At 41.2% G+C, this 26264-nt stretch overlaps 2 protein-coding genes across 3 annotated transcripts in view; one reads left to right on the forward strand and one right to left on the reverse strand.

Annotated features, from left to right (window-relative positions):
* Positions 1-721, reverse strand: part of ALG12 (ALG12 alpha-1,6-mannosyltransferase) — a 33333-nt gene extending 32612 nt beyond the window's left edge. Inside the window, exon 1 of one of the 2 annotated variants that reach the window (XM_088457601.1) lies at positions 65-719. In XM_088457601.1, the coding sequence (XP_088313727.1) occupies positions 65-268 (204 nt within the window). In that variant the 5' untranslated portion in view covers positions 269-719. Of the gene's footprint in view, positions 1-64 lie in introns of both variants that reach the window. The other variant, XM_088457602.1, reaches the window with a different exon arrangement.
* Positions 609-25105, forward strand: CRELD2 (CRELD disulfide isomerase 2). Its single transcript, XM_088457603.1, has 10 exons — positions 609-1134; positions 2434-2516; positions 3685-3795; positions 10875-10966; positions 11536-11712; positions 17582-17677; positions 18062-18145; positions 18638-18733; positions 22504-22644; positions 24834-25105. Exons 1-10 carry the CDS (start codon positions 994-996, stop codon positions 24899-24901), a joined length of 1089 nt encoding a protein of 362 aa, XP_088313729.1. The 5' UTR covers positions 609-993; the 3' UTR covers positions 24902-25105.
* Positions 25106-26264: the final 1159 nt, after the last annotated feature.

Raw genomic sequence — 26264 nt, forward strand, 5'->3', positions numbered from 1 at the left:
TCATACACTGCATGTAGTACTCAGCGCTGTGCATACAGACATCACCTGGACGGGGAGTTATTACTTTCTCTAAGTCCAGTCGGTGGTACAGGAGATCGTGGGCCGCCTGCAAGTTGAAGCTCTCCTCCACCTTGGAGAACGGGCAGATGGTGAGGTGCAGCAAGGCGGCCGCGGAGAGGAAGAGCAGCAGGAGGCAGCGGCGTCTCCCGCAGCCTCTCTCCCCGGAGGCCATGTTGGAAGCGGGCACTGAGAGACCGGAGCAGACCATGAAACGTCACGAGAGGAGTCACACATTAGCCCAACCCCCGTGCGGGAGCTGTCACTGCCTTGTGTCCGGATTGGAGGGGATCATGTGTGACTACTATATTTGCGGGTAACCTCCAAAAACGGGTGTTTTTTCAGGGAATATGCCGCAAATAGTTAATAATAAATGGGCCCCTATCTATGTCTGAATGGTTTTGTTCTAGTTCTCTGGCACAATGTTATGCTGCCCCCTGGCGGAGAGACTGCCTGATTCGGTGTCAGCCACACTGTACATTGCATCCACTGCCCTCTATGGCCCTTCAGCTGCTGCGCTACTAAAGCTGCTAGTAAGGAGTCGGGACTAGGCGCCATGCTGGCACTTGTGGCACCACAGTAGCTGGCAGCATCTTAGTTTCCCTGGTGCGTGTGAGTTAATAACCGCAGCCACACAGCAGCCGCCTCCGTAGAATCACTAGTCCGTACGCGTGGGGAGACGATTGGTCCAAGCGTGTCGACCGCAGATTGGTCCACATCTTGAACGAGGGTGTCACGCAACCAATCCAAGAGCGGAGGGCGGACGCGGAAGTGACAATCTGGGTAGCAGCCGCCAGTAATGAATCAGTTATGCTGCTAGTGTAGTGTAGTATAGTGACTGCAGTCTGAGGCCGGCGGCGCTGAGTGGGCAGCTCTGTCACTGTGTGCGGGTTAGTGTGGCCGGTGTCACTGTGCGCTGCTCACCAGCTTCCCATTATGGGAATTCGAGCCGAGGCTGCTGCTGTGTCCTTGCGCCTGGCCACCTGGCTGCTCATTGTGCTCTGTGCCTCCTCTACATCTACAGCATCAAAGGACCCCTGTGATACCTGCAGACAGTTGGTGGACAGGTTCTCTAAGGTAATAAGACATAAGGATCATCAGGATCTTTTGCTGGAAAATCAGTAGAGTTGTTACTTCGCCAATGGCTTCTTTTATATAGGTGCAAGTACATTCATGAAGTTACATTCCCCTCATACTGTATACTATAGTGTAAAGAAGGACATTCTTTAATAATGCAATGACTGAGGTTTTATTTTAGGGTAAGTTTACAGAATTATACTGTCATTCACTATATCTTTACATCATTGTAATGGAAATAATTTGGGGAAAATAGTACTTTGGGTTTTATTATTTGTAGTTATTACATTAAATATGGTCTGTCTAATATTCATTTACATAAAGCATTGCAGACATCCGGTAGTTTTTCTTAACATGTTTTTTTAAAATGCTATAATCTATTCACCATTTACATGTTGATTTTACAAGATAATGTTTTAATAGTGTGCCACATTACTCAGAATTCATTAGCATAATATTTGCCCAAACATTATTATGTTACTATTTAAGTTTCAATTGAACAGTGTAAACTGGGACATAATTAATGCTGGCCATACACGCTGCAATTATCGGGATGATCCGCCCGATATCGGCGGATCGCCGCGATAATTGTAGCGTGGGGGGGGCGACCAAGGGTTAAATATTGCTCGGAAGGGCATGCTGGATTGTCCAGCATGCCCGTCCGATGCGATATTTACCCGGTAACTGTCGGCCGCATCGGGCAGTGTATGCCCAGCGCGGCCGACAGACAGACATTTCCTGTGTTCCTTCCTACGGAAGGAACAGGGAAATGTCTCCTGCGCTCCGCCCCCGTGGGAGATGTCGGGTTATACACTGTGAGATTTCTCTCACAGTGTATTCTGCGGCTGGCAGCCGGCCAGATAAAATGTCTGTCGGTCTGACAGACATTTTATCTTGCCGTGTATGCCCAGCATAAGTGCTGGGGGTATTTATCAAAGCTTGGAGAGAGATTAAATAGTGAGAGATAAAGTACTAACCAATCAGCTTCTAACTTTTTACAGGCTTGAAAAGTATGTTAGAAACTGATTGGTTAGTACTTTATCTCTCATAACCTATCCAAGCTTTGATAACTACCCCTAGTGCTAAATTTTCACGTTATTAATTTTTCCTTAGCACATGTTGACCTATATAATTCCATTACTAAGCTTTTGCAGAGTTCCCTCTAATGTGTGTGAATAATTAGCAAATTATTAGTATATTAAATTCTGTACACTTTTGTAGAACATTGTTTTATTTATTTTTTCTAACTTTTTTGCTATCTGTACTAATTTTATTGTTTATTTCACGTAATTTTTGCAGGGCTTAGAAGATACATCAAGAAAAAATTTTGGAGGAGGAAATACTGCTTGGGAAGAGAAAACCTTATCAAAATATGAAACTAGGTACTGAAATATCTTAGCTATATTACAATGGTTAGCGTTACTGCCTCACAGCACTAAGGTCATGGGTTCGATTCCCACCACGGTCCTACCTGTGCGGAGTTTGTATATTCTCCCTGTGCTTGCGTGGGTTTCCTCCGGGTGCTCCGGTTTCCTCCCACACTCCAAAAATATACTGGTAGGTTAATTGGCTTCCTACAAAATTAACCCTAGTGTGTATGTTTGTGCGCATGTGATAGGGAACATAGAGTGTAAGCTCCACTGGGGCAGGGACTGATGTGAATGGCCAACTATTCTCTGTAAAGCGCTGCGGAATATGTGTGCGCTATATAAATAACTGGTAATAAAATAAAAGGAAAGTGGCACTACAGGAAATTTGCTTAAACAATAAATGTGTGTTTAGCTAATTTGTTGTTAAATAAACATTAATTGCTTAAGAAAATATCCTTTTATTACTGTATCACTTCATAACTAGTACTCAGATTCATTATTATGTTTATGGGGCCTATTCATCATCGAAGGCTGTATGGCCTCCGATGATTTAGTACTGGACTCGCTGTGAGGGATACTTAAGTATCCAACTTGCAGCGGGGGAAAGATTACACCGGAGCAATTCATCATTGCTCTGGTGCGGGGACAGCGGCTCCGAAAAGCCGCTGTCCCCTTGGTTAGTATCGCAGCTACAGATGTTGCTGCGTTACTTACTGCCTCCCCGTCATCCCGGCTACGCATGCGTGACTTGAGGCCACGCATGCGAACAGCCACCGGGGAGGTAGTGAGGAGGTGGTGGAGCGATCGCTCGGATCCCTCTTCGCATCCCCGGAACTCCTTCCCATAGGAAGGAGCTGGGATCCGAGAACAAGCGCCATCCTATCGGACCCCTGATGATGAATGGCCCAGTAAGTTTTGGTTACCGGGCAATTTATCGATGATGAACAGACCCCCATATACAGTATCTTTCACACAGATATGTTTTACGTACATTGTGATGTTTAACACCTTTACAAATTATCCTACACATTCTCCATGTGCATTACATATACTATCCATCATATCCAGATACATACTTTGTTAGAAAGTGGTTTAGTAAATTCCATATTGGTATTTTATTGCATCTTCCTTTTTTTTTTAAAGTTGTTGTTATGTTGTTGATTGTATATTTTTCTTACAGTGAAATACGCCTTGTGGAGATTATAGAAAATCTGTGTGACAGCAGTGATTTTGCATGCAATGTCATGGTAGAAGAGCACGAAGAGCAAATTGAGAAATGGTGGTTTAAAATGTAAGTTTTGGAAGCATTTTGGTCTTCATTTGCTTCCTATGCTTGTGGGACATAACACTAAGGGGATATTGTACATAGCTCTAGAAGATGCACAGAACATTGTGTCACTATAAAAACGTTTACACACCACCTACAACTATATCTACTTCTCTATCTTCCTGATTTTATTAGCTGGTGACATATCACCAAATCCAGGCCCCACACACATACAGTGGATTTACTATGGAATAAATATCCTGCAAACCTCACGTGTCCCCCATCACCCTCCAAATCAATAAATGTGCCTTATGGATTCCACACTCTATCACAACTTATCATTATTTTACATCTGAACATCTCTTTACAACAACTACTTTCACAAATTTCTACATTTACCTGAGACTGCTGGTTCACACCTTAACCAAATTCTTTAAATAGCCCTTGATGAAGTGGCTTCAGCTACCCATCAAACTTCACGTAAACTGAACTAACAACCATGGCTTTCCACAGACTCCTACAAATACTGTCATGTAAAGTAGAATGTCAGTGGTGTAAATCTTACTCCATATGACTTCCTCACATACTGTAAAATAGGAATCCACCCATATGTCATCCTAACCCTCTGTCCACCCCATCTGTGTCACCCCTGTCTGTCTGCCCCTTCCCTTTAGACAGGGCCGCCAAGAGCCAAGGCGGGCCCCGGTAATAGGGGGCGTGGCCTAATATCGGGAGGTGTGGCCACGCCCCCTTGCCGGAAAAAATAAAAATAAATAAGATTTGCAGCGCCGTGGAGTGGGGCGCTCTGAGCCCCCTCAGCCCGGCGCAAAGCCAGGGGGGCGCGATCAGTGTGATCGCTCCCCCGCACAGGCATAGGAGACTGCTGTGGCTGCTGCTCAGCAGCCACGAGCAGTCTCCAACTGCAGCTCAGCACACGTTGTGTGCTGGGCTGCTGTGAGGGAGGGGGGGGCGGCGTCGGACCCGGGCCCCCGCCGGGCCCCTCAGGAAGCCCGGGCCCGGGTAATTTGTACCCGCTCCCCCCCTCTCGGCGCCCCTGCCTTTAGAATGTAAGCTCTCACGAGCAGGGCCCTTTTCCCTCATGTGGTTTTTTTTCCTTTACTTATATTATCTACTCCTTACAACAGCACCTAACTCTTGACACCCTGCTACTGTTTTCACAAGAAGGAAAGAAAAAGGTAACTCCTTTGTTTGGGGCACACTGTATCACAAAAATAATAATTCACTTTTTTTTTCGATAAATTTAAAACAAGATAAAGCTCAGATACATCATGTAATCATCAAATTAGATTAGGAAAACAATAACTCAATGAATAATGAATTAATAATTGAACTTGGTCAGAGAAGTATAACAGTATATATTGAGCAGTAGGAGACGTCAGAGTGCTTAGTGCAATCAAAACTTGTCCCTTAAAGAAATATATCCTAGCCATTAAATAGATGTAACGACATTAAATTGATAGTTGATTAATAAATTGGTAATACATATAGTCAAAGAATACAAATATGTGTTGACTTACCCATTAGCAGCAGAAAAGTCAAAGTGCTAGTGCAATTGAAAGATATCCTTAGATAGGTATCAAGAAAACAGTCAGTAAACATGTATGTGCAAACATAAGCAATGACTGATTAAAAATTGTACTTGGTCAAAAAAATATAACAGTATATTTATATACAGATTTAGCAGCAAGAGACGTCAAAGTGCTTAGTGCAATTAAAACGTGTCCCTTAAAGAGATATATCCTAGTCATTAAATAGATGTAACGATATTGAATAATTAATGAATTGGTGATCACATATAAACAAACAAAAAATAAAAGTATGTGTTGACATACAAATTAGCAGCAAAATATGTCAAAGTGCTGGTGCAATTGAAAGGGATCCTTATGTGGGTATCATAAAAACACAATCAGTAAAAATATATGTGCACAAATAAGCAATGACTATTGTCATACCATCCAGTATTGATTCCACTGGTGAACCAATGCAAAGTGTTAATATTCCACTAGTGCAAAGATAAGAATACACATATGAGTCACAAAAAATATATTGTGAAGCTGATCCTCTTGAGCAAGTGAAATAACATCATTCACATTAATATAAATACATACATTGTTGTTTGGTAGAACACATTATTAATTGATAAAAAGTATAGAAGGCGAAAATGAAAACAAATGTGGACATAAATGTTATCAATTAATCAATTACTTTCTATATTAATGGATGCAGTAATGACACAGACCTGACAGTACTATGATTGTAAAATAAATATGAGGCGTCCCTCATTAACCATGAATTGCCCCATGATAGATTAATTAGAAAAAAAGTGCCTGTGCATTTACAAGGGAATGGGGATCTGCTATTGCCAGTCTTACATCTGCATTGGTCTGAGAATGAGAGTCCCTGTCCAATAGCACAGTGAAGTATAGAAAGCACTCTCTCTGCTGTCAGCGCGGGCAGTGTAACCCCCTTGTTGCCGCTGTATTGCAGGGTGGGAATGACAAAGCCGGCAGCTGATGAGAGTCTGGTGAAGAAAGAGTAGGACAGAAATACCTCTAACTGATACACTCAGCGGGGAGAGGGAGAATAGCCTGGACTGCGGTCCGTGTGATCCGGAGTGCTCCCGTGGCCCAACGTGCGTTTCGTCTAGAAGGCTTTTTCAAGAGCCCAGTCCAGCTATTCTTTTTGACCTGTGCTGCGTTCCTCCCTTCTCCCATTTTTCCCATAAATAATTCATCCTGCTACTGTTGCAGCAATGACATGTACTTGTCTTGTACTGTATGTCACTGTTTTCTTGTTCTGTTCAACTGTTTCTGTACTTTGTTTTTGTACTTTGTAAGGCGCTGCGGAACCCTTGTGGCGCCATATAAAGGATAATAATAATAACAACATAAGCTGTAAGTACTGAGAAGAATGATGATAGGCATTCCTTGAAGCTGAAGAACATTTCATGCTATAATAGTAAGAAAACAAGGGACTCACAGGTTTACAGCTGTGCTATGGATGGAGCTTAGACTGTCCTTAGCTACATGAACAGTAGTGATATTTATACTTGCTTCCCCCTGTATCTCGATAAGTCAGTGTTCACCACATAACATTGCACACAAGACAACCACTAGGCCACTAGCTAGTTGTTCTTCTTAGCAGGGTATGCAGCTATAAGAAAGAACAAAGGCAATGTGGTATTAGGAATTCCTGCCATCCGACACAGAATCTATATGTTTTTACAGCTATACACCTATAAATTGTAAGCTTATATGATCAGTGCTCTCTACTCTTTGGGGTCTATTTACTAAGGAGTGTTAGGAGACATAGGGGTCTATTTACTAAGCAGTGTTAGGAGAAGTGAAAAGTGATAAGGTGCCAGCCAATCAGCTTCCAACTGTCATTTTTCAAACACAGGCTGTGAGCTGACAGTTGGGAGCTGATTGGCTGGCACCTTATCACAGACTTACCACTTTTCACTCTGTCTCCTAACACTGCTTAGTAATTAGACCCCTTTATCTTCTCTACATAATTATGCAAACTGATCATTGTAATTGTGTATCCATGGGAATTTATATACCATCCGTATAAATTAGGGATGTGCAGGCTCGGACAGGTTCGAGTTTGCACGTTGAGTTCGGATTTTTCCCTCCAAAAAAACGGAACTCAGAAAGAGGCAAAAACGTCATCTTACATGGACGAACATCATCATTCCTGGACTTTTGTCAATGAGGGCCAGTCAGGGAATGGAATTTATGGGGTGGATATCCAGGGATTGGATACTGCGATTAGCTGCTCTGGGATCAGCGCTCTGAGTGGAGGAAGAGCATCAGGTGACAGAGTCCAACATGACCGCACCCATACTGTTATTCTTGAGGGAACTCTGGAGTGCAGTTTGTGTACCATTATGCTGGGAAGACACGCTGTTAGCAAGTGACTGCAGAGAGCCATCTCCATGCTCAGTGACAGGACACTGAGCAGACTGGGCAGGAGTAGTCCTCAGCACCAGCCGGGAGCAATGTGTAGCGTGAGCGGACCTCTGTGCTATCCTGGACAGGCACCAGAGAGGTAAAAAGGTGGTTTTAAGTGTCCGAAGCGTGACGTAACAATTAATTTTCTTAGGTTAGCTCTTAGGAGTCTATTCATTAATACTGTATAGTTATTGCAGTTTGCATGATACAGTTCATTAGCTTCCCCCCATCTTTCAGTACAAGGGACATACAATAACATGCAAAACACGGTATACACTCTGCCCTCTGTGTCACCCCTCTCTGGCTGCACGTCCTCTTTAGACTGTAAGCTCTCACGAGCAGGGCCCTCTTCCCGCATGTGCTTTTCCTCCCCTTACTTATACTATAATCTCCTCCCCACTGCCTACAACAGTGCTATCCCTTGGCTTCTGCTGCCTTGCTGCTTAGTTTTGGTATTATGAATGCCAATACAGCAATGTTTATAAACCATGTCCATGTCTTGCAATGTTCTGTCTCTGTTTATAATTTGTAAGGTGCTGCGGAGCCCTTGTGGTGCCATATAAACAAAGCAGAATAATAATAAATTCCGTCTAGTTACAGACAGCTATTATATAACATTGAAGGTCATATGTCAGTCATCCTCACCATACTCTTGTGAAATTGGTATTGCAGCAAAACTGAACCTATACTAAAACTCATTCTAGCACCCTGCACCTGTCACAACACATGCAGTTTCCTGCCTGGGGTGTTGCTCTCTGCTCTGGTGCTTCTAGCTGTATCTCAGCAGCTTGTTGCACCAGCTTAGTGTACTAGAAACACCAGAGCAGAGAGTGACACCCCAGGCAGGAAAGAGGAACTGTACGGGTTGTGACAGGTGCAGGGTGCTAGAATGAACACTAGGAAATCTGTGCTCTATAGCAAGCTTGCCTACCCTCCTGATTTGGCTCCCGGAAGGAGGGAGCTGTTTGTTGGCTAGTATGCTCTATAGTAAGTAAGAAAAGCGTACAAAAACACCTAAGCTAATGTTTGCGAATCTCAGAAAATACAAAAAGTTATATATTTGAAAATAATCTTAAGACACAACTGATGAGCTCTTTTGCTTTCATTTCTGCCTCCCCTTGCAGAGCCATGTTAAGATGTAAAGAGCTTCAGGACTTTTGTTCAATAGTCTCCTGCAGTACTTGCCAGTAGAGAATGCAATTTAATTCTGTGTAATGTGTGCATTGCTGATAATTACAGTACAGCACACTTCTATGGGCTGCAAAGCAGGGCCGGCTCCAGGGCTAATAACGCCCTGTGCTGGCCGAATTCTCTGCGCTCCTTATTGCACCTAGCGACCAAATTTGGAGGCGTGGTCTAATTACCATAGGCCACACCTCCTTATGTGATATTATCTGAGGGGCGTACCCGCATGGCACTCCTCCAAATAATGTCAGGCTGGGGGAAGCCCCACTAGCTGGGCTTCCCCCAGCCCTCTCACGACACTGAATGGATGCCGCGCGCATGTGCGCAGCATCTATTCAGACTATGGGTCCCGGCACCGCCGCCCCCCGATTTGACCACTCGCGGGCCACTTCGGCCCACGGGTGGAACAGCGGGGAAGGGTGCGCCCCTCTATGGGTGGCTCCCCTGTCCGACCCATCAGGTCGAACACCCCTAGAGCCGGCCCTGCTGCAAAGGAAAATCTGTCATGTTTGTGGCTGCGAGTTGCTGTGAAAATGTTGAAAACACTGTCATCCTGTGGCCATCGGTCTTGATTAAATTGCGCCCATAATGTGACCGCCTGAGCATGCTCTTTGACATTCTCCAGTACAGAAAGATTGCAGAACAAGCTAAGCATTCCTTATGTGGACACTTCATTTTTCTCTTAAATGTTCCTTGATATGAAAACTAAGAAAAGTCAGAAGGGATGTTTACTAGCACAATATTGGGGAAGTTCTCATTCTAATTACTTCGGTGCTGTAGGCCACGATCTTACACTGTACCTTTCTATGGTTTTGCTGTTCTGATTTATGGAATTGGGAGTGCTTTTATTATCATTTATTTTGTAGTTGTAAATATGTATCCACTTCAGACATTACCTCCTTCACCTGATTCTATAGAAATTAAACATTTGAGGTTCAAATTTAGAGAGCCTGTTGTGAATAAACGTGTATTTAAAAAAGTTTCATATAGTTGTTTTGAGATATCCAGTTGCAAAGGAGAGGATTAGGTGTATCCTGGTCAGACCCAGGCATATACTGTACATGAAAGAGCTTCCAGGGACTATAGAGGACACTGGTTTTCTCCTATCTACCCAAATAGTCTTTTTTATTTTAATTCTGAACATGATAACTAGTCCAGCAGGCTGTCTCATTACTTTATTTCATGCTTAATATTTAACTTTGCATATTAATGTTTAAATGTGGGGTTCCTCTTTAATTATTTGAGAACATTTGATATTCATGTTCTTGGGTGCATTTATTTGATAGCCTTTAATCAAAGTAATCTGTTAATGTTTTTGTTTTATAGTTCATCATTAGAATAAATACAAGTTATCAGTAATATTTTAACTATTGCTCTGAAGATGGAATTGGCTTAGCAGAGTAGTAGATTTGTCGAGTTATATTTTATTTACTTCACTTTGACATTTATTTAAATGGGAATCATAAAATTCCATCCTTGCTATTCTTATTCATCTGTATGCTCATTGGTGCATCTTTTATCTACCAGCAGATTATAGGTTACCGACCTCCAGGCTGTCATATTACTTCCCTTGCATGTGATTTATTAAATTATACATGAGATTCTTTCCCAGGAGTGTATATTTATAACCTACATTCATCCCCTCTCAGGCAAAGCTTGGTCTTTATTGATAGTTATTTAGCTATTTTTGTAACAGTCCTGGAGATCGCTTCCATACTTATAATGGTATTAAAAAAAATAAAAAAAAAAAATATATATATATATATATATATATATATATATAAGGATATTGGGTATTGCACACTTTTTGAGTTAATTATGGTTATCCCATATTCTAAATCTTATACAGTAGTAGTAAGAAAGGTAGAAACAAATATGAGTAGAGCAGGCTAGACATTTTCCAGTTTTGAGAAACTAAAAACTATGGCTTATGATACTTAACAGGAAGAAGAAGCATCCAGATTTATTGAAATGGTTCTGCATTGAAACTATTCACGTTTGCTGCCCTCCTGGAATGTATGGACCTGACTGCTTTGGTAAATGATACATACTAAATATTATTTTACATTTTTGTCACTCGCAAATTTGACCTATAAGATATAAGCAACCCGCCCTCTTGTCCCGATTTGCAAATATGAAGCAGGAGCCACACTCCACCCCATTTCTCGCAAAAGCAGCTGTAACTTGGGTATGTTGTGTAATTTGCTCTGAATGTCTGTAGTGCCAAACTCGTTATGTAGAGCTTTACTATGTTTGAAATAAGATGAGAATTCTCATATTCTATGATTGTGGCTATTGTGCTGTTTCATGTTTGGCATTTAGATAATATTTATTGCATTAGTTTCAAAAATATGCATATTTCTTTTCTATTTTGCATACTACTACACATATTAAACTTAAAAAGAATTATATTGTTACTTTATTTAATTTCTATAGTTGTTAGCAGTGAAACAATGAAAGACTAAAAGGCATTATTTTTTTGTTTTTTAGACACGCGTATGAATTTCCTAAAGTGTGAAAACAAAAATCAACCCATTGAAACTTTTGTATGATAGTGTTAAGCTTTTAATATAGAAATAATATTATTTGAAACACTTTGTTCTAGCTTGTCTTGGTGGATCAGAACGGCCATGTCACGGGAATGGTTTTTGTAGTGGTGATGGCACCAGGGGCGGAGATGGATCTTGCAGCTGTAATGCAGGGTATACTGGACAATTTTGTCTTGAATGTGCAGATGGATACTACAGTTCTGAGAAAAATGACACCCATGCGGTTTGTACTGGTAATTTTTTATTTACACTATCTGAACACATAGTATAGTGATGTTGCTTTTCAGTCATAGCAAAAGATTTACAGTTAGGGCATATTCAATTAGCCACAGGCTCCACTTACTGTGGACGTCTGTTCACACCTTCCTGTGGTGCGAGAGGGTGTGAACAGAAATCCACAGTAAGTAGGGCTTTTTCACTTACCGTGGCCGCTGTGAACCTGTTAACTCATAACTCCTGAGATCTTAACACGAATTCTATGTGTTAATACGGATTAGCCATGTGCTTGCTGCGGGAAGAAATGAGCTTATGTTGAATAGCTCCGAATGTTAAAGCTTGAGGCTATACACCCGGGATAAGCCCCACAGCTAATTGAATATGCCCCTTAATGTAAACAACCTGTAGCAAACTAAGTTATTCTAGGTTTTGAAATTAAAGCTACGTAGTCACTGGTGTTAAAATTATGTGAATAACATGCATTTTTAATGAAAGTTGTTTGTTTTTTTACATCGTTGTGAAAAAATAAATCATTTATACTAACACCTTTGCATTTTTATGTAAGTTTAACTTGTGTTGTGCTGCACTGCATTATTTTGCTTGCTTCTTAATTTCAGTGCATTTATGCAGCTAAAAGCAAGTATTCACCTCATTGGAGTGCATTGTAAATGCAATGATGTACTTTTAAGTAGTGTTTACCTATGCTTGGCTTCAACAAGATACCTTCCTTTTTTATCTCACATGCATGTTTAAAAATAAACACAAATTAAATGCCCTTGTAAACAGGTACATACTTGGAAAGGTAGTGTTTTGCATACAATTGTCTTTTCAATTGTTTGTTTGTTCTTCTGTGTTTTTATTATATTTGCTGCCATATTTTTAATTTGACATGTTAAGCTGGGTACACTCTGATCCGTCAGACAATATATCTTCCGTCGCGTAACGGAACGTTATATCGTGTGGATCCTATAGTTTGTACACCCGTTTGTACATTCACGAGGTTCGTTCATCGCAATGTGCCATAAGCAGATGAGACCATGCAATGAACGATGCCATGTTGTGACATGCAGCATGTAAGGATATATCGCATGGTTGTACACTGGATCGTGCAGTGTGTATGCCGGGCGTGATATATATTGTTACATCGCGTCGTTCTGTTGCTGGGTACACACTTCGTATAGTGTGCACCAGCTTTAGATAAACTGATGGTCTTTTTTCTCAAACTATCTATTCTATATCAACTATTTCTGGGATTCTATTAGATATAAGCAAAACTCCTGCAAACTTTTGCACAAAACAAGTCATGGCAGAATAGGCCATTTTGGTCAGGTGCAATGTTCCGGTGATTTAATCAGCCAGTTCTTCCTTTGTTGCACCCAGCTGCGGAATATGTATTTTTAAATTCACATTTTATAGAAAGATTAAAGCTGGTGCAACTGCTGTCGTCAATTAATTCTGCTGCGTGTTGTAGTTGTAAGTAGGGCTGGTAACACTTCGGCCACATCCTTCCAGTGTAGTTGTAAGTAGGGCTGGTAACACTTCGGCCACATCCTTCGGCCACATCCTTCCAGTGTAGTTGTAAGTAGGGCTGGTAACACTTCGGCCACATCCTGTCAGTGTAGTTGTAGGTAGGGCTGGTAACACTTCGGCCACATCCTGCCAGTGTAGTTGTAAGTAGGGCTGGTAACACTTCGGCCACATCCTTCCAGTGTAGTTGTAAGTAGGGCTGGTAACACTTCGGCCACATCCTTCCAGTGTAGTTGTAAGTAGGGCTGGTAACACTTCGGCCACATCCTGTCAGTGTAGTTGTAGGTAGGGCTGGTAACACTTCGGCCACATCCTGCCAGTGTAGCTGTAAGTAGGGCTGGTAACACTTCGGCCACATCCTTCGGCCACATCCTTCCAGTGTAGTTGTAAGTAGGGCTGGTAACACTTCGGCCACATCCTTCCAGTGTAGTTGTAAGTAGGGCTGGTAACACTTCGGCCACATCCTTCGGCCACATCCTTCCAGTGTAGTTGTAAGTAGGGCTGGTAACACTTCGGCCACATCCTGTCAGTGTAGTTGTAGGTAGGGCTGGTAACGCTTCGGCCACATCCTGCCAGTGTAGTTGTAAGTAGGGCTGGTAACACTTCGGCCACATCCTGCCAGTGTAATGAACAAAGTCTAGCAGCCAATGCAGATTGAAGTAAACTGGAGTAAAACTTCACTTCTCTCTAGTTCAATGTTCTATATTTCTGAGTTGTGCCATTAAAAAATTATTTTATCATGTATTGTTTTTAAACCATATCTTATATTTTGCTATACATAAACTAAAGTGATCCATTTTATTAGCTGATATAGTATATTTTACTTAAAATCTTTGAAAACTACTTACACCTATCATTTGCGGATGTGGTATAATAGATATACGTGAAAAAGGTCGACAATGTCTAGATAGACGCCAGATGTTAGGCAGACAAAAGGTCGACAGGGTCCAAATGTCGACTTGAAAATGGTCAACATGTTTTTTTTTTTCTCTCTCTAACCATAATCTTCACCTTAACGCTCCCGTTAGTGCCTAACCCTAACCCTCCCTCCTGGTGCCTAACCGTTGGGATAGGTGCCTGACCCTAACCGTCCCTTTTAGTGCCTAACCCTCCGGTAAGTGTCTAACCCTAGACAATTCGCTGCATGAGCGATATCTTCTAGTGTTTCCCTAACAGGTGTGTGCTCAAACACTGAACGATATCATGCACGATATCGTTCAGTGTCTGGCTCCCTCCCTCCCTGAACATGCAAAAACCTGACAATATCGTCAGGTTGGCCTGCATGTTCGGACGATGAAAAACAGAGACCAACGACCTGCGGGAGTGTGCACCGTTGGTCGTTATCATTCATCGTTTTGCATACAAACTGGACGATATAGTGAACGACTGAATGATATCGTTATCGTTCAGTCGTTCAAAATATTGTTTAGTGTGTAGAACTTTAACCCTCTCTCCTGGTGCCTAACCTTAACTGTCGGGGTAAGTGCCTATCCTTCCGGTAAGTGCCTAAACCTTAAAAAAAAAAAAGTCAACCATATTCATGTCGACCATGTGCACCAGTCGACTTTCTTCCAAGTTGACCTCTTGTCTCTCTCTAACATCTGGGGCCAAATGTAATAGGGGGAGAGTTTAGAAAATGTGAGAGTTTAGCAGTAAACTGTCAAACTTTTTAAACTCGGCCAATGTAATAGAGTCCGAGAACATACAAACTCACATGTTTTTAGACTCAAAAAAACTCTCACTATTTAAACTCTCACCCAGATGTTATCCCATTTTAAAGATAAAAACTCGACCAATGTGAGAGTTTACTGCTAAACTCTCACATTTTCTAAACTCTCACCCTATTACATTTGGCTCCTGGTGTCTATCTAGACATTGTCAACCTTTTTCATGTAGATCTATAGACCATATACCATAATTTACATTGTAATACAGATTTATGAAAAGGTTACAATTTTGTGCATGCAGAATGATAATGCAGGTAGAACAGCTGTTGTTTTACATACACGTGGAATGTAAAGCATTGTTGAACTAATCTAGATCTTCGTTTTGCATGAAACCAGCAGACACAAATTGCTTGTGATATGAAGAGATTGATGATAGCAATCTGTCTTGAAATCTTAAATATACTTTGATCCTCAACCCATAAAAGCAACTCTGCACTATGATTAAATCTATAATTACACATGTAGGGCAAAATTTACTAAGCGGCAGTTTGACGGTGGTTTCTTTTCTATTCTAAACACCAGCGGTTTGGTGGCGGGTTCTATTCTGTTCTAAACCTTGGGGGTTTGGTGGCAGTTTTGCAGTGGTTTCTAAATGACATCCCTGTTCTATCCTATTTTAAAATGTGTTTTGACAGCGGTTTTGCTATCTGCAGATTTACTAAGGCCAAAAACCGCTGCAAAACTGCCATCAAAACACATTTTAGAATAGGATAGAACAGGGCTGTCATTTAGAAACCACTGCAAAACCGCCACCAAACCCCCGGGGTTTAGAACAGAATAGAACCTGCCACCGAACCGCCGGGGTTTAGCATAGAATAGAAACCGCCATCAAACCGCCGCTTAGTAAATTTTGCCCGTAGCGTTGTTTTATGCAGTTGTGTGACCTGTCCATTTCCTCTGCTGAAGGCTTGGGTCAAATGGGCAGTATGACTCCCACTGGTGCTAAGTGACACATAGAAGGGAGTGGGAAAACACAATTTCCCTGTCTTACAAGAGTGTTTCCACAGTGTTATCAGGTCCCATTTTCCCAGTTAGAAAAAATCAGAAGCTCATGTACTGAGGCCCTGATTCAGAGATGGACACTGTTAGACGCAGCAGCGGTGCTAACATATCAGTGATCGCGGTGAGTGACAAAATATGTGGGTCCCAGGGACCCTCCACTTTAAAAGAAATGGGGTCCTACCGACCATTTTTGGGTCCCATCATAATTTATGCTTTTAGAGCTCCTCATATATGCCTCTCGGAGCTCCCCTAACCCCTTACAAATGATGCCACACAGCCATTCCAGGCCTTTACACATTATGCCGCACATTAATGCCCTTTACAGATTATGCCACACAGCAGTGCCCGGTCTTTACACATTTTGTCGCACAGCCATGCCCGGCCTTTAAACATTATGCCGCACATTAATGCCCAGTCTTTACACATTATGCCATGCAGTACTACCCCTTACAGATGATGCCACACAGCCATGCCCGGCCTTTACACATTATTCCGCACATTAATGCCCTTTAGTCCCCCTATGCATTGCCCCTAGTAGTTGACCCCCTATGCATTGCCACTAGTAGTAGTCCCCTATGCATTGCCCCCAGTAGTAATCCCCCTATGCATTGCCCCCAGTCGTAATCCCCCTATGCATTACCCCCAGCCTGAATTTAACAGCGTTGTCTCTTTCTCTGCAGGGGGACGCGCTGTGCTTCAGCCAGCTGTCAGGGATTGGCCACAGCACAGCGCGTCCCCGGGGACCCGGCTACTTTTTAAAAGTGAGTCCCCTGTGCTCAATATCGGGAATATGTTAATGCAGCAGGAGGCGTATGATGAAAAAAGACGCCTCCTGCCAGCATCACAGATCCGAATGCTGCGTCCAAAGATGCAGCATCGGAATCACCATTGCGACTATTGGTTGTAAAGGCCGCAGTCTTCGCTCATCTGAATAAGGCAACGGAATTGCTGAGATGGGGAAGCTACGGCCACAGTTTGTAAAATCCCCCCCCCCTCCCCCCCATGGCCTCCCATAAACAGTGTGCTGCAGCTTTGGGGGCATTGTGAGCGATCTCACAGGACACTTTTTCCACATGAGCAAACCATCGGCTTTGCGTATGTCTCTGAATCATCCTTGAGTGTAGCTTAAGGTAGATGCTGCATTTTAACAAATGAAGTTCTCTCATGCGACAGTACAATAGAGTTTCCTTTTTACTTCAATGCATCACTAAATAAGATTCAGAAAAAAACTGCATTCATAAGTCTCCATGTGGTGAGCTTATTAATATAGCACCGTTAAATTCATTAGAACTTACTTGAAGCAGTTGCACCTGATGTTTGCTGAATAAAGGAGAATCAGCCAATACTAATATCCACGTAGCAGTTTGTTTAATCCTATGAAAACATGCTGTATCTAGATTGGAATGAGCATGGAAAAATGTTGTATGTTCATACAAATGTAACCATTTCTGTCACCAGAGAGGCAGTGGTTTAATATCCCCTAATATGAAGTGGAAACACATGCACTGTCACAGTTTTTGCACTAGTAATGTATGTACCTCTATGTCAGACTTTTAGCAAAGCTTACTAATCATTTTGCAAAGTATCACTTCAAAATTCAAATCTATATATATGTCACTTTTATTTCTAGTTTGCCATACAGCCTGTGAAACATGTAATGGGCCATCTGATAAGGACTGTAAAGCATGTAAAGATGGATGGGTGGAAGAAGATGGAAGCTGTGTAGGTTTGTATCACTTGGTGCCATTTTATTTCAGAAAGAAAAGTAGTTAACATTAACCAACCCAACTGTACTGATTTAGGTGGGACAGTTCTGATTTTAGGGGACCACACGATTACCAGGGAAGTACACCATCCTGTATATAACATAATGTGCTCTAGAGAATGTCATCTTGACCTTATCGAGCAGCCAGGAGCTGTACATAATAATCTAAATAGATTGCTAGGCTATGAAGAACAGCTGGAACCTCATGCATGTCACCACAGTCAGAAGCCATGTATACATATCACCTAGGTGATCACTGCTTTATACTAATCTTTCTATTTACACAATCTTTTACTTTTGTTAATTTGAATCTTATACGTTGCTAACATTTTGTCTTCAATATAGACCATGATGAATGTGCAGCCAACAAATCTCCTTGTAAAGAGGACCAATATTGTGAAAATACAGAAGGATCTTTTTCATGTAAAAGTGAGCATTTCATACATTTTCTCCATTTATTTCTGAGTGCCCTTCTGTTTTCTCCTGTGAATTTGACTAGGTTCACAGTATCTTATTGTATTCGCGCTTCACCTCTAACAGAATGTTCAAGTGGTTGGTATTAGAACTACCTGTATCCAATCCGGCCATCTGGATTGTTCCCAGCAGAACATGGTATGTCAGGAAATGAGTAGGACACAACGACCTGTCCACTCGTAGTTTTGCTAATGAGGACAAGTCTGCATATGTTATGATGTTAGGAGAGGAATCGAGGTCATAGGCTCCTCTAGCTGCACAGAGTAGTGTTGTAAGGTTCGTATCAAACTGATGTGGGAAGACTAATGTAATGTAATGCACTTCTATATTAAGCAAACCCTGTACATCTAATTGATAATACTGACATTTTATTTCATTATGTTTAATGGTAATTTTGTGTAATAATGTGTATATACAATGATTTAAACTTGATTTGTTTAATACTAGAATGTGATGAAAGCTGCTTCGGATGTTCTGGTGAGGGTGCAGATAAATGTACAGAATGCACTGCTGGGTATGTGTTACAAGATGACAAATGTACAGGTAAGTTTATTGTTATGTGTACTTTTGCCAACTTCTATATCCTTTTTTATCAGCCTGTCACTGAATGCATGCATGCTATAGGATGCCATTTATTTTGAGAGTTTGATAACATAAGCAATGTTATGTGAAAAATCTTAATTTTCACATGTCAGATACTAGGAAGATTTATGTTTGTTTGCTTGTTAATGTATGTTAACAGAGTTGGAATTTAAAAGGTTAACGATTCTATAAGAATGTGTTTATAATAAGAACCTTTACAGTATATGTCATTGATAGCTCATGGTTGACGTTGTTTTATTACGACGTATTTCACAAGATTCATGGTCTGCTAATTGGAGCCACGAGATCTGAACACTGTTCTGACGGCTGGGATTTAGACCAGACTCTTCCTAAGATACAGATAACACATGAGGCCGCTTATTTTTAAAACTTTATATAAGAAAACAAGAATATTTTAGCAGACAAATTCTTCCAGGAATTAATTGTAAAATCTTGTCTGTCACTGAAAATTGAAAATGAGACCACAACTATGGAACCAAGTGGACTGACTATTCCTTGGCCACCCATTAGCGGAATAGCAGCAAGATATGTCTTGCTGGTAGAATACAGTCTTAGAAGGTTCTTGTAGTCTTGTTTTAGAAACATTAAATCATGGACCCTTAACAAAAACCTATAGAACCTATTATGTTGCCAACTAAATTCATTCTCCGTATTCGTCAGATACCTAGCAGCATACACTAAACCCAAATTTGTTCATTTCAAATACAGCACCATAGACTCACCAAACAGTGATATGAATAGTTTTTACATGTATGAGGCACAAAAATTAGACACCATTTCTATGTGCACATGATGAAAAACGAGCATGTTTTGTTTTTTTCTTAATAGACCTCATACTAGTTTAAGAACATTCAAGGAGCTTTTTTTTTTTATCTATCTATATATCCTTGGTCTGCGCAACACGACTATTAAAAGCACTGCAGCAACAATAATAGAGACAACTGGACAATGAAGAAAGCTGCTCCTCCAGGGAGATTCTTGCCCAATGAATCTACAAAGAACAACACACAATCACACACACTGAGGGAGCAGTAATAGTTTTTAAGCTCCTCCAATTGGAATATAAAACTTGAAAAAAAAATATATGCCTACATTAAAAAAACTTGAATAGTTGTTTATATGAGGCACTTTTGGTATCCTTATTGTCCAACTTAGTTGGCTTTAAACTTTTTCTCCGACTATTTGGGCCTAGAACAACACCCTTTCACCAAAAAAGCACTAAAAGAAAGCCAAAGGCCAATCATAGGGGGTGATTCAGCACTGGACGGAATTGCAAAGCTGCACGGAAGCTTTGCCTCCTGCATGCATTACTGATCCGAGCTGCATGCGCAGGACCCGTTCTGCGCATGTGCAGAATGGGTCCTACGTGATTGGATGCAGAGCGGCAGCAGCCTGTCAGTAATTGACAGTCTGTGCCGTTTGGGGACGGTGACTGTCTCTGTCTCTGTTTTCCAAAACTGAGGAGTGTCGCCGTCATTGGTGGGAGGGAAGAGGCCGTGTCGCCGTTGTTGGGGGGGGGGGCAGGATTTCTGTCAGCAGACGGAGATGTCCTGGCCTCCAATGGGAAGCCACTGCCAGTGAAACCAGTGCACGGACTCACTGGGGTTGGTGGATTTTACTGGGGGAGGAAGGGGGGTGGCGGCTGCAGTCCCTAGATAAAACCCACCAATGTGAGCTGAAAAGATGTGAGGACATTTTGATTGTGAGGAAACCTTTTCCTATGCACAGCACACTTCCTGTTATTTATCCCACTGAAGGATAGAACACTTGGGCCAAATGGCTGAAAAGAGTGCACATTTAAAGTGTCGAGCTCTATGCATTTGAGATTTTTCATGTATACTAATGTTATTAGAAGCTCATTTTGTATAAAACATGTCATGTCAGGTAAGCACATGAGGATACTTAATCTACACTTTTTTATTTTTGTTGTAACTTACATTTTCTTAAATTTTTTTTTCTCTTTTACATATACAAATAGACAATAATTTATTGAAATCCCACAATAAATAATTGTCCGCTTCTAAGCATGGTAAATTGCACAAAGCTCATTATATAATGTGACAGTCTCTTTGCCACAGGACCGCTTTAAGATATTTGTGTGCCCAGTGAAAAGATCATATTCATTGATGTAATATACCCAACAGATCTTTGTAACAGCTTAGTGATGCAACTTGAATAACCCCTTTTCTTTAGAGGACAATTGGGGCTCATCCTCCGCATATACATTAAGACTGAATTGGAAGAGCCCCACTTGTCCTCCATAGTGATGGAGTTGGTGTGAGGAATAATAATTCCAAATAAAAACACCATACCCCCACTGATCTTGATAGTGCAGGCACCGGTAATGCATATGGGCAAGTGACTACACTTTTAGTAGAAAAAAAAATGGATGAAAAGCATTCTGTAGGGACTTTAAGTCCCTATGTCCCCACAACCATAGTACCTAAGTGGATGTCTCCTCTTTCTAACTAGGAATCCACATAGAAGTTATTGCCTGGAGATCGGTGTGATTGCCAGATAATATCCCCTACAACACAAAACAATCAAGGAGTCCAGGGATGGGAGAAGATCTCCCCCCAACTTGGCTTCCATGTATTCGGGAGAACACATATTTGAAAGAGGGGCGTTACTTCTTTCAAATGATGACTTCCCCTTTGTAGCTATTGTCTAGTGATCAGCAGCCAATATCACCTTGCCGCTATGGAGGTATTGTCTGGTGATCATCTGGGATCGGCAGGCAATATCACCTTGCGCTATGGGAGGTACTGTCTGGTGATCAAATGTGGAAGTGCATCCAAGTGTTTATACCCAACCGAAGTTTGGTGATGCCTGAATGTTATAATTCTCAGGCCTATTCTGTCTACTCGTAACTAATTTTCAAAAGTCTATGGCAGTGATTTTCAACTCGCGGCACACCGAACAAGAATTTAAAGTTGCCAAGGCACACCATCAGTCCTCCACAGAAAAAAACAATCACATTGCTCCCCGCAGAAAAAAATAACACGCTCTGTCGGTAGCTGAGAAGTGAGCTCACTGTTGTCCCTGTCCCTGTTGGCTGGGTTTGCTCACTCACAGTGGTTGGCGGGTGTGCAGGCGGGCTGGTAGGACAACGATGCCAAGTATGTGACCTGCTGCATCTCCATAGGTCACGGCCCTGTGCCTGAGCCTCCCAGCAGAGCCCAGCACTGCCCCGGCCTGCAGTTGAAGTGAAGGCAGCTCTCCCCCGTTGCACACTTGACAACCGTTCGCGGCACACTACTGCGCCATGGCACAGTGGTTGAAAAACACTGGGGACTATTCAATTCTCAACCTGTGTTCCTAAGCATCACCTCAATGTCTAGCTACAGCTTTATTGCATTAAGTAATAATTGCTCTTTTTCTTTTGTACCTCTATGGGATGCAAGGAAATATTTAGTGAAGATGCATCACAACCTTAGAAGTAATGCCCTATGTCTATTTCTAGATTTTGCAGAAGGACTCAAGATCTGGCTTTAGGTTTAAGGTGCAACAGATGCCTTTTTTTCTTTCTATATCCTTGGATTAGCATAATTATTAATCTGCTGTAAAACGGAAAGAAAATGTTTTCTTATAAATAAGTTTATACTTGTATACACTCTTTTGCATTTATTTTACATGTTACATTCTTTACCTTTTATGCTGCTATTTTCTTGTTTACTTATTAATGTCAAATATATATTTTCATTTTGCAGATATTAATGAATGTGATAACTCTGAGAATGTGTGTACATCTGAAAATGAGGATTGCTTGAACACACCTGGTAGCTATAAATGTGTTTGTGCTGAAGGATTTGAAGAGAAGGATGGAAAATGTGTAGAGATTTTAAAAACAGGTAATATTTAATAATCCAGATATGTTAACTAGAGCTAACATTTATTTACAGAACATTTTGGTTTGTGTCTGTGTTGGCTCTGAGGTTAGCGATAGTGTCAAGAGTCAAATACTCTCCACAATGACCAAAGGGTTAGTTTGGGTAAAATAACTTCCATCCTAACATACTAGAGTGAATCATTCTATGGCCTATATCCTACATGTTATATACTCCTGTCCCAAAATCAGCCTGTAATTTAAAGGGGAATTCATGGTAAGCATTACACCAAAACAAATAAAACTTAATCAACCCAAAGGGTAAATCTTCTTACATTGGTTGGTTAAATATCTACTATAGTGTGTCCAAAAGTAAAGCGGGGTAACTGATCTGTAACTGATCATTGCCATTTAGGCAATGATATGTGAGAACAAGTCTGAACTATTGTGGGTTATGTTGAGTTGGTCGGAGAGCGTAAATATGCATGTTTCCAGTCACAAGTTTAGGTTGGTTCAACTGCACGCTCATGATGATAATCACTATAATAAGCATATGGCAAGGGTCAATCCAGCCTGCAATTGCAAGTGTGAGATAATGGGCCTGATTCAGAGCCGTTCGCAATTTGCGGTCGTTCGTTCAAAAACAAGGGGTGGCTATTCAAATGATCCGTTCGCAAATTGCAGTCTGTTCACACCTCTAAGTCTAAACGAGCGAGCAAAACATACGCTCGTTTATTTGTTAAAAACGCCCCCTGGCCGCTCGCACCATACGTCATGTCCGCTATTTATTAGATTAATCGAGTACATCGACCAGCGTATGAACTGCTCGCTATTCTTGTGGTTGGTTTTTGCTACCACAATCTTGCGAGCAGTTCTGGCTATAAAATAACCCAGTGACGTGGTCAATGACGCTGCTGTATTAATTATGCACACCCATAAAACGCCCGTTTTGACCTTTAAGCACGCCTGCGTTCGGATCTCCACTCCCCATTTTCAAGCACCTTCCCCTGTTACCACCCACATACGCCTCATTCTGTCACTCAAAATAGCAGGCATTCGCTATATTGCGAGCACATGAATTTCGGCCGCACTGACTGGTTCGCGCATGCGTATAACGATCCGTATGCATGCGCAGATGTGCGAACATCGCTCGGAACGAGCGTACTGCCGCTAGCGAGTGGCTCTGAATGAGGGCCAATGTGTCTTCTTGTGATAATGCGATTGACTGGCCCACATGGGAATATGGGACATACACCTCTTCTGCCCATGCTCCCTAACAGACATCCATGCAAAGTAACTGGTAGATATGGAGGAAATGTATCAATCTTTCCTCTGTATTTGTCTTTTACATAGAACCCTAGTTTTCCTTTAACAAAGTAGCTAAAAGCAAAATAGTTGAATTCACAACCATTGATTACTATTTTGTTTTGATTTTTGTGCAATGAGTTCCTATGTTTTACTATATTTACCACCAAAAATCGTTAGTTTCAGTTAGCTTTATTAAAGTTTTCATATTTTACATTAATTAAATACTACTTAGTTGAGCCAATCTTTGGCATATCTTAGGTGTGAGAGTGCGAGGACTTTTATATTAAAGGTAGCAGTTTAATGTGTTTTGAAGCTGTTTATTACATTGCCCAAAGTGCCTCTTTTAAATGCACATCTCTGCCAACTGCTGCATGTTTGTTGGCACAGAATAGGTCCCAAGTATAGAATGGATCCTGTAGACAGCTCTATGATTCAGGAATTTTGTGGAGTAGAAATGCTCATGTACCCATTTACATAGCAAGGAACACCCCTAAAAATCCATCTATTCCATCTCTTTATCTAAAAACTATAATCATGTTCTGAAAACTGAAATAGCGTTACTGCATTGCTCCACAATACAAGGTACACCACTGGCCTGCTCCTGATCGCTCTGCCAGAATCCCTCCCCTCTGCCTGTGCAAACTGCTTCTCCTACATTAACACTGTAACTCGTTCTGTACATCTACGTGCCCAAGCATATTTAGGTGCACGTGGGTCCAAAGCTAATTGTGTATCTTTCATTTCATTCATTAATCCATTGCTGCAACATTCTTATCAAATTTTAGCTGAAATAAAAATAAATGCTTTCCATAATTGTAAAAATATTGAACAACCTCTGAAAAATGAATCAGTTGGAGAAACTTGGTTATCAATATTCAGTTATGCTGTTGTATTTGATTTCTTTAGATGATGAAGAAAAGAATGTTACAATTAGTACAGTACAGGATTCTATGGATGTTCACGAGGACCTCTGATCTACATCTGTGTATTAATTTAAATATTGTTTTAAGTTATTGGACTCCAACCTCTACACTCAATATACTGTGGACACTATTGCTATAAGAATAACAGGTTTATTAACCTGCTGTACATTCCCTTTTATCTGGTATTCAGATTGGATTTGCCCTAAACACTGCACACATTCCCTTTGAATAAAAACTGATTTGTCTTATATTTTAAATAATACTTTCTAATAAACATTCATTATATGAAAATGTATAGTTTTATTTGTTCCTCTTTAATAACACTCCTAAATATAATTGTATTAAACTAAGTGTTGACTTGTGTGTTTAAAATGGGTAAAACTGAGTGCGGGCATATTTCTTTTCTGTTATGATTCTTTTCCGCCTGAATTGATGCTTGAGCAGCAAGACAGTGCTAGGATATGTAACTTGGACTTTGTGGATAGTCTGGTAAAAAAAAATATATATAAGTCGATGGATTATAAAGAGAATGTTGAAGATGTGCAGGATTTACTGTTTGAAAACAGGTCTAAAAAAAGCAGATATTTTCCAGTGCATTAATTTATGAAGGAAATCATGTATAAAGAGTGGCAGAATGTTGATAAATGACTAAAGGCCCCCATACACTGTGTGATATAGCAGCCGATCCGACGGATTGGTACGATATCGCTGCTATACCGGAGGGGGGTGCCGGCATATCTGGTGGTTGGCCACCCAATCGCTCTGTGTGTGGGGATTGTCTGATATGTCGGCCATGGGATTGCACCATACAATTTCAGAAACTGCTGCATCAATTTTATCTAAAACTACCATTCCTCTTTGAAGATGGGGCTGTTTTGAGAGAGAGGATGGAAAGCTCTTTAAAGAAATTGCATAACTCTGCGGAAGTCTCATTGAAATCTGGTGTGACGATCGCCTCAGTTTCTAGAACTTTGGGCATCTGATATGACATTATTTACAAAGAAGTCTCTCTATAATGAATAAAGCTATAGATTATCTGTGTGAAGCCTCACTTGATGTGTTAGAATTTTCAGCAAAATCGATATCTGCAGGAGTGATGGAAAGAAGGGCACTATAGTTGTGTCCTTGGGCAGCGGATATACATAAAAAAAAAATAGGCTAGTTTTGTTGCCTTTTTGAAGGTTCAAGGCTCTTTAGTGATAAATTGGAAGCAATCATACTCAAGTTGACTGGAGATAAATTTGTAAAGTTACCTTAGGATAGAAGAAGCAGGTATCCTTTGCCATCTCCTAAACATCAGTATAACGAAGCAAGAAGTTATAGGCCTGGGCGGCAATATAGTGGCAGATATTCTGCAAGGATGGCAAGGAGGTCCTTTCGTCAGTCCTAATGTAACAAAACATAGATGACCATG

Source organism: Taudactylus pleione, unplaced genomic scaffold (assembly GCF_031769625.1).
Source record: "Taudactylus pleione unplaced genomic scaffold, aTauple2 ptg000041l, whole genome shotgun sequence".
NCBI classification, from domain to species: domain Eukaryota; kingdom Metazoa; phylum Chordata; class Amphibia; order Anura; family Myobatrachidae; genus Taudactylus; species Taudactylus pleione.